The sequence below is a fragment of the Physeter macrocephalus genome, chromosome 4 (assembly GCF_002837175.3).
Source record: "Physeter macrocephalus isolate SW-GA chromosome 4, ASM283717v5, whole genome shotgun sequence".
NCBI classification, from domain to species: domain Eukaryota; kingdom Metazoa; phylum Chordata; class Mammalia; order Artiodactyla; family Physeteridae; genus Physeter; species Physeter macrocephalus.
In genome coordinates, this window is record NC_041217.1 from 100609720 (window position 1) to 100619073 (window position 9354).

The 9354-nt window shown below is 43.4% G+C and overlaps 1 protein-coding gene across 1 annotated transcript; it reads left to right on the forward strand.

Annotated features, from left to right (window-relative positions):
- The first annotated feature begins 625 nt into the window (after positions 1-625).
- On the forward strand, positions 626-6336 carry LOC102975756 (hypoxanthine-guanine phosphoribosyltransferase-like). The gene is made up of 4 exons (XM_007111414.1): positions 626-630; positions 1314-1445; positions 1864-1953; positions 5571-6336. The coding sequence occupies exons 1-4, from the start codon at positions 626-628 to the stop codon at positions 6334-6336; spliced, it is 993 nt and encodes a 330-aa protein (XP_007111476.1).
- Positions 6337-9354: the final 3018 nt, after the last annotated feature.

Genomic DNA, 9354 nt, shown 5'->3' on the forward strand with positions numbered 1-9354 from the left:
GAAATTCTCTCTGACTAATCGAATGTGTTGAAGGACATGAGTACCTTCAAATCCAAGTCAGTGAAAAATGCTTTGAGTAGGACTCAAACTGGTCTTATTTTGCAGCACTTAAGAGACCTGAGTTCATACATTTCAAATATTGAGAAAGTTAATACTTAAAGATGCAAGAGAAAAAAAGCATGAGTCAAAACTTCAGAGCAATAGAAGGGATGGGGGCAATTTTGCCCCCTATCTCCTTCCAGGGGACATTTGACTTTTTTGGGTGTTACCTTGGTGGGGCAGAGGGTGACACTGGCATTTGGTGGGTTGAGGGGAGCTGCAGTGCTGCTAAATATCCTACAATGCACAGGACAGCTCCCAACCCCCAACAAAGAATGATTTGGCCCCAAATGTCAATAATGCAGAGGTTGAGAAACCCTGGGTTAGAGTTATCATCCTTTATACCAAATGTATCAACCATTAAACAACGTAACTCACTGAATAAAAACAAAACAAAACAAAAAACACCACATGTGAGAACAGAGGCTTATGCTAGAGACAGAATAAGTCATATGATTAATAAAGTCACTGTAAATGAGAAATTTTAGCTTTTCCTCATCAATCCCTTACCCTAAGCTTTTCAAATATGAAGTAAGACTAATTTAATAGAACCATATTTTTTAAAGCTGTACAAATTTTATAATGGCATTGTTATAACTTCTAGACATATGTATTATTATTATTTATAGTTTATAAATCACATGAATTGCCTTATTTAATGTTTATAATTTGGTATAATTATCCCAATTTTATAGACTTCTAGAGGTTACATTTTAGTTTTTTTGGACATCTGCTATGTGTCAGGCACTGTACTAGGTATTGTGGTTGTTACCCAGACAGATAAAAGCTTAGTCTTGAGAAGTTCAGAATCTCCTAGGGAGCACAGAGAAGTGATACATATAATAACAGAAGTATAAACATAGCCATGGGACAACGGGGGAGGGAACTGAAGTCATCTGCCAGAGGTTACAAAACTCGTAATTGGCAGATCTGGGGCTTGTCTTAAGGCCTCCTGAGTCTCAAGGAAGTCCTCTGTCTTGGCATAAAAATGTAACCCCCTTAGCTTTTCCAGAGATGTAAAATCAAACCTGAAGAAAATCACTCAAACACATCCATAAATTACAGAGTTGGCAGAAGTATAGAAACACGGTTGAAAAGTCAAGAGTAGGATATTAAAAGGCAAGATAAGACCTTGCAGGACAGAAAAACAAAGAGGCTACTGGCTTCAAACCCACCCGTGCGTGGGCTGTTCTTGAGGTCTGTAATTATTTTAGGACCCACGGCCCCGGGGAGGAGTGTGACTTTGAGTTGGAAGAGCAGGAAACAGAAATCACTTGCGGTTGGGCTAAGAAGTCCCCTCACACGCCGCCAAGTACCCCTTTCTCCCTGGGAAGCGGGAAGCGGGGGTGAGGAGTTCTTCATCTAGGCAGAAGGCTTAGGTGGGTGGGAGGAGCGCCCTGACGACGCAGGTAAACAGCGCGGAAGGCACAGCAAGCTGCCGGCTCTAGAGGCTTGCCTCCCACTGGTCAGCTCTTTCCCGACTCGCTTCCTCCCCCAAACCCAGAGGGAAATATGAAGCCACAGTTTACCCACAGTTATTCATCCAAATGACAAGCAAGAAGCTGATTGCAATGAAGCATCATTTCACAGCTGTTTGCTTTCGCTTCCACTTCCGGGGAGACGTACTCTGTGCCACCGGGCCTTGCTTAGCCTGCCCTGAGCCCCGCGCAGTCAGGCTGCGCTGCTGTGGAGGAGGGCGGCCCGGCAGCTCCAGCGGCGGAAGCCGGAAGCCGAGGAACTAAGTCATTCCCTTTGTCCTTTCAGGCAGAGACGGCGTAATGGCACCCGTGCCAGTGACACAAAGTACTCTGTCCACTCAGGCAAAGGCTTTGTCCCCAGGGGAAGGAGCAAGAGGTAAACGTGAAATCTGATTTGCCTGTGTCGTGTGGAACCACAAAATCTTGAAGCCACGGGCTCTCCTGCCTCCCCCTCCACTTCCTTGTCCCTGAGGTTGAGTTACCGTCCTGGTTTTTCTGACTGGCACTCCACCATGAACACAGTTGATTGGACCAGAGCAAACACCTGACCTGGCTGGGCCAATCACAACCTTTCCTGGGAATTTGTAAATGGGCCTCGAGACACGGAACAAGTCCCACTACTATAGGTTATTCACCTTTGCTCTGTGTTGAAATTGCCCAGGGAATTCTGAAAGCACACACACACACACACACACACACACACACACACACACACACACACACACACACATACACACACACACACACACACCCCTGATCTGTCTGTACCCAGGGAATTCTGAAAGCACACACACACACACACATACACACACACACACACACACCCCTGATCTGTCTGTAGTACAGCCTGCTCTGCAGACCCTCCTAGTGCAGCTAGGCACAAGTGCATGGAGAAGCAGACACACAGAGGATGATGAGGTGGACCTTCAGAAAGAAACTGGAATGAGAAACCCTCGCTCTAGAAAGAGGAGACAGTGATGTTGACCCATGATTGTTTTCTATTTCTGGATTCCAAGCCCCCTCAGGCCTGGTTGTAGCTCTTGCCCTTGAATCCTCCTTTTAAAATGTTTCTTCTGAAGCTACTTCGAGTAGCTTCTATTATGTACAACAAAATGAAGCTTCACCAAGACTTTCTCACAACCCAGCCAACACTGGTCACTGCAACCTGCTTATTTTACCTCAGAAACCTCCCTTACATGTCATCTTTGTGGCCTTTTCAGTGGGGTTCTCATCCTTACTCTTCCTGAGTGGGCTTCCTGGCCTCTTCTCTCTCATCCAGCCTCCACATAAAACAGATCTGACCCACTCACCCCCAAACTTAGAGTCCTTCACTGGTTCCTCATTGCCTATTAAAAATAACAAAATAATTCTGTATAAATTGATCTGTAAACATATCTCCTATGTTACTAACTGGGGGAAAAATGCAGGTCAATACGTAGAGGATCTTTTAAAATGTGATTTAAATTTGTATACATAAAAATACCTGCATAAATTTAGGAAAAAGGGAGGACATTTATTCAACTATTAGCAGAGGTTTCCTTGGTATGGTGATTTTGGATGGGCAAAGAGGAAATTTCCATTGTGTCATACTTTCTATAACATTAATAAAGGATGGGGAGTATAGGTAATTTTTAATTTTTTCTATTTTCCTCCAATATTTTTTTAAAACTTTCCAAGGTCCTTCACATTCTGCCCCCACCTACTTCCCAGTATCCCTCCCACTACTCTGTGTCCAGCTATTCTAAGCTTTTCATTCTTGCCCAAACTTAGGATCCCCTTTCATGTAACTGTGGCATTGCCTGTTCTGTGCCTTCTTCCTGAAATGCTTTTACTTCATTCTCCATCTGAAGTGCTTCTACTTTTTCTTTTGACCCAGGTCAAATATCACCTCCTCTGAGAAGGCTTCTTAGACTGATCCATCTCTATCCCACGTCAGAGTTAGTTGTTCTGTCCCGGTGACCCTTTGGTCCCTGCTTCTCTGTCTGCTATTACACCACCAAACTGTGTTATGATTGATGAGGTCGCATGATTGTCTCCCCAGTTTGAGGTGTGCTCCTTGAAGGTGAAGGTTGAGACTTATTCGTCTCTCTCTTCTGTATGTAGCACAGAGCTGGACTAGTAATGGCTGCACAGAAAAATCTTGGCTGGTTGAATAAATGAATGAGTGAATGAATGAATGGGTGAACAGGCTCTGCCACACAAGGTAGAGCCATGATGCAGTTGCAGCCTTCCCTACCTCTACCAGATAAAACTGACCAACTAGAACTCATCAGAGTCCTGTTCCTGAGCCAGTCTCAAGCACAGAGCTGTTGCTTTTCACCAGCCAGCTGGCTCAGTTACCAAGCTGGGATGGTAATCATTAACATGACACTTTAAACATCATAAGATCAGTAGGAAACGTGTTTCTAGTGGTTAGTGACTAAGAATAAAATCATGAGGCTATGCCTATTCTGAAAACTAAGTGATGAACCAGAGCTGATTTCTGTGTAAGTACTCACTACTCCCTCTCTCCCAACATATAAAAATAATTCTTTAATTATACACTCCTGACTTCTCCCTTGCTTCCAAAGAGGAAGGATCCTTGTTTCTGGGAGAGGAGCTAAGTCAAGCTGTATAACCCAGTCCTGGGGGAGGAGAAGAATGGAGGTGGAGGCAGAGAGTAGAGGAGTTTTCTTCAGGGATAGGAGGAGAGCCTCTCAGAGCAACTATGAGCAAAGGAGACAGAAATGAAAATGTAGTAAATGTTTATGAGTTCCTATCTTTGTCTAGCTTCCATAATGACTTGCATGAGGGATGAGCAAAGAAATTCCTTTTAATCTATTTTGGCTATTGTCCTGTGCTTCTGAAATGTGACGCTGTCCCAAGGCCCACACACAAGAGTTCAAGTTTTGTAAAAGGTATACCTATAAGTGGAGGAGAAGGGACTGCAAAAAGATCAAGCGCATCTTTCACTCAAGGCTTTGCTAGGTCCACAGCTGGCTCTGCCAGAGAGAACACAGCCAGGGCAAGCAGAGGCAACAGAAGTCCCAGAGCTGGTAGTTTTGGCTGTGGGCGAGGAGACATCCTGGACAGTGAGGCACTGCATCATGGGGGAGGAGGGGAGGGAGACCCAAACAAGGCACTGTCCTCACCATTCCCTGGGGCCCTTAATCCAGGGATGTCCAGGAGTCCGTGGGGATGACTGCAGGGGAAAACTGAAGGGAAACTCAGTCTGGAGCCAGGTTACAGCTTGATGTGGGTACCCTGGGGGCAGCCTGAAACTAGACAGGCTTCCACCCCGACCAGGGATACCCCAGGAGCTGCCAGACCACCACTGGGTCGTGGAGCTCACTACTGGCAGGTGGTGGCTCTGGGGCAGCCAGGGTTTCTAATACAGTAAGTACCCCACATACGAACGAGTTCCATGCCAAGAACGTGTTCCTAAGTCCAATTTGTTCGTAAGTCCAGCAAAGTTAGCTTAGGTACCCAGCTAACACAATCGGCTACGTAGTACTGTACCACAACAGGTTTATAATACTTTTCACACAAATAATACATAAAAAACAAACACACACAAAAAGTAAAGAAAACATTTTTAATCTTACAGTACAGTACCTTGAAAAGTGCAGTAGTACAGTACAACTGCTGGCATACAGGGGCTGGCATTGAGTGAACAGGCAAGAAGAGTTACTGACCGAAGGAGGGGGAGGAGGTGGGGGATAGTAGAGCTGAAGGATCATCAGCAATAGGAGACCGAGGGCAAGCTGTATTTCACTCACGCCTGACATTGATGGCACAGGTTCTGGTTCCTTGCTGGATCAATTCTATCTACCCTCTTGAAAAAACAATCCAGTGATGTCTGGGTAGTAGCTCTTTTTTTCTTGTCATAGATGACAGTAAAGTGCACAAAAGCACAACACCTTGTGGAGGATGCACGCATGTGACAATGTATGCCAGACACGTGAACTAGCTTACCTGATTGGACACGCAAACGCATGTTCGCATCTTTGAAAGTTCGCAACTTGAATGTTCGCATGTGGGGGACTTACTGTATCTCAACGATAGTTTACTCAAAGAGAAACCACTGGAGACTGCCCTCAGCCCACACGCCAGTCGGCTCCGTTATGGCGACCACAGCCGCAGCATCGTGATTAGTGGTGATGAACCAGATTATGACCTATATTTATTTTGTATACCTAATCATTATGCTGAGGATTTGGAAAAGGTATTTATTCCTCGTGGACTAATTATAGACAGGACCGAACGGCTAGCTCGAGATGTGATAAAGGAGATGGGAGGCCGTCACGTCGTGGCCCTTTGTGTGCTCAAGGAGGGCTATAAATTCTTTGCTGACCTGCTGGATTACATCAAAGCACTGGACAGAAATAGTGATAGATCTATACCTATGACTGTAGATTTTATCAGACTGAAAAGCTACTGTAATGATCAGTCAACAGGTGACATAAAAGTAGTTGGTGGAGATGATCTCTCAACTTTAACTGGAAAGACTGTCTTGATTGTTGAAGATATAATTGACACTGGCAAAACAATGCAAACCTTGCTTTCCTTGGCCAAGCAGCATAATCCAAAGATGGTCAAGGTTGCAAGCTTGCTGGTGAAAAGGACCCTTCAAAGTGTTGGATATAGACCAGACTTTGCTGGATTTGAAATTCCAGACAAGTTTGTTGTAGGATATGCCCTTGACTATAATAAATACTTCAGGGATTTGAATCATGTTTGTGTCATTAGCGAAACTGGAAAAGCAAAATACAAAGCCTAAGATAAGAGTTCAAGTTGAATTTGGAAACATCTGGAGTCCCATTGAAATCACCAGGAAAATTATCAAATGTTCTAGTTCTGTGGCCAGCTGCTTAGTAGAGCTTATTGCATGTATCTTCTAAGAATTTTATCTGTTTTGTATTTTAAAAATGTCAGTTGCTGCATTTCCGAACTCTTTATTTGTACTATGAGCCTACAGACTATCAGTTCCCTTTGGGTGGATTGTTGTTTGACTTGTGAATGAAAAATCTCTTAAACCACACCACTATTGAATGAAAATATTGAAATTGTATCTATAAGAAACATTTAAAGAAAAGAATATATTAGTTTTTTAATTGGTATTTTAATTTTTATATATTCAGGAAAGAACAGAAGTGATTGAATATTGTTAATTATACCACTGTGTGTTTAGAAAAGTAAGAAGCAGTCAGTTTCATATCAGTGACAGTATTTAGAGGTAACATTATGTCAGATAAACCATATATCCTGGAATTATTTTAGTAGGTTTCAGCAGTATTAACTATTTTCCCGCTTGTTCAGATTATTTCTGGCGAATCTTTGTCCACAGCTCCTTTTAAATACAGGTCAATAAGTTCCAAAAACCTACCACTTTTGGAAGTCTTCAGTGTAAAAATCCTTAAAATAAAGGCTGAAAAAGAGAGAAAACCTCTGGGATATACTCAGAATCTCCCCCAAAGTGGCTGCAGATCCTAAGATCAGAAGGGGAAGATCCTGGGTCAAGGCAAACATTAAAGAGACAGTAACACCTATGGGTTAATTAGCTGTGGGGAGAGGAGCTCTTGATCATGGCAGCCCCTGTGGTCCAGGCTTATTACTGAAAAGCTGAGCTTGGGCTAGGGAATAGCAAAGGTAAAGCAAAGTGGCTTGTTTGAAGGGAGGCATCTTGGATGGGAAGCAGTGGGGTGCCTTTGACTACAAAAGCCAGAAGGTCTGGGATTGAGGCCTTACCCACTGCTGACATAAATAACATTGGCCTCTCAGTTTTCACATGTGAAAAATAATATCTCCAATATTTTGTACATGAGAGTGTTTGGCACATAGTGTACATTCATTCATTTATTCATTCTATAAAAACATTAGGCACTTGCTATGTGCCAGGCAGCAGGCTAGGCACTGGGGACACCGGTAAGCAGGTAGACGTGGCCCCTGTCTTCATGGGGCTTACATTCTACTGCAGGAATCAGAATGTTCATTGAGTCTGGATCCCTCACTGCTCGCCCCTTCCTGGAACCTCTTTCCTGTGGAATGGGCTTCAGCCAGTACTTTTATTTTATTTTATTTTTTAACATCTTTATTGGAGTATAATTGCTTTACAGTGGTGTGTTAGTTGCTGCTGTATAACAAAGTGAATCAGCTATACATCCCACTAGGTATCTGTTTTACATTTGGTAGTGTATATATGTCCATGCCACTCTCTCACTTTGTCCCAGCTTACCCTTCCCCTTCCCCTTCCCCGTGTCCTCAAGTCCATCTCTACATCTGCATCTTTATTCCTGTCCTGCCCCTAGGTTCTTCAGAACCATCTTTTTTTTTTAGATTCCATATATATATATGTTAGCATACGGTACTTGTTTTTCTCTTTCTGACTTAGTTCACTCTGTATGACAGACTCTAAGTCCATCCACCTCACTACAAATAACTCAATGTCATTTCTTTTCATGTCAGCCAGTACTTTTAGAAAGTGTTAGCTGGGAAGGGAAGGGAAGACTCAGAACACCAAATTTTAGGACAGATAGGGAAGTAGAATTGGTCTGGCCATAACCATTTTCTCCAGAATAAGGGACTTGTGGAGAAGCTGAAGAGTCCCCACAATAAAGCCAGGAGATGATTACAGCCTCCCTCCAGGACTTTCCAGGAAAATCATCCAGGCCTACAACAACAGCAAAGATAATCACAACCGGCATTTTAACAGTTCTTCTGACATCAGCAGGATAGTCAACAGGTCATTTCTACAGACCCACTAGAAAGTCAGAAAAGAGGACCATAGGAGAAAAATGAAAAGAACTATGATGATCAATTGTAAAGGTAAAAACACTACAGTGGTGATTTAATTAAGGCTATCTATTTATCCATCTACATACCAGTTCTTTCCCCTCTCTACAGAGAACTGTTTAAAATACAGTATATTTCTGTCGTGGTGGGAATATTTTAAGTAAGACATAGGAATGGACTTCCTGACTCTAAGAATTGTTAGGTGCCAACCAACTAGAGGATTACAGAATGAAATCAGCTTTCTTACATTTGAGAGAACAAACTTGTAGATAAAGTAACCAAAACTGGCCCATATGAATGCTTGTTATATGATTCTGTCCTTCAAGGCCCAGTCTCAATGATTATTATCTATGGTATGTAAGGAAGACTTGACACCTGCAGGCTGAAGGAGGCTCAATCCCTCTTGAAGGCTCTGCTCTCGAGTCTCCCTTTGGGCCTCCAGCCCATCTTACATCTTCCCCATCAGCTCACTGCCCAAGAGGCTGACCTTCAGGAGCTGTGTGAGTACTGCTTGCCCTGGGCTTGACTTGGGTTCAGTCAGTGGGAAGCACTGGCAGGGCATCCTCCAAATAAGCTGGGGAAAATTGAGGTGGAGTATCTCTTCAACCCCCGTCCTGATGGTTTGACAGGTTTGCTAGGTTCCTTCATTGAGGCTATAGCTCCCGTTGGGTGGCCTTTCCTCCAGCTACAGTTCTCACCAGGTTCAGGGACATGCTCCCCCATCACACCTTCATGCCTGCAGGTGGTAACAGACTGTTGCCAACCCTGGACTTCCCTCAACCCTGCTCAGACCTTTGTAAAGAGTTCTTTAACAAACCCTCTCTTAGTCAGCCCTTTGAGTGTATGTGCCGTCTGTCTCCAGCTGGAATTCTGACTCATACACTCTCTGAATTGGACTTGAGGAATTTCTGAAATTTCATTCAACATTTCTTTTAACAAAAGTGTTTTGAGCAACTACTTTATACAAATGATAAATACTGAAAGACTTAATAAGATCTAAACATTT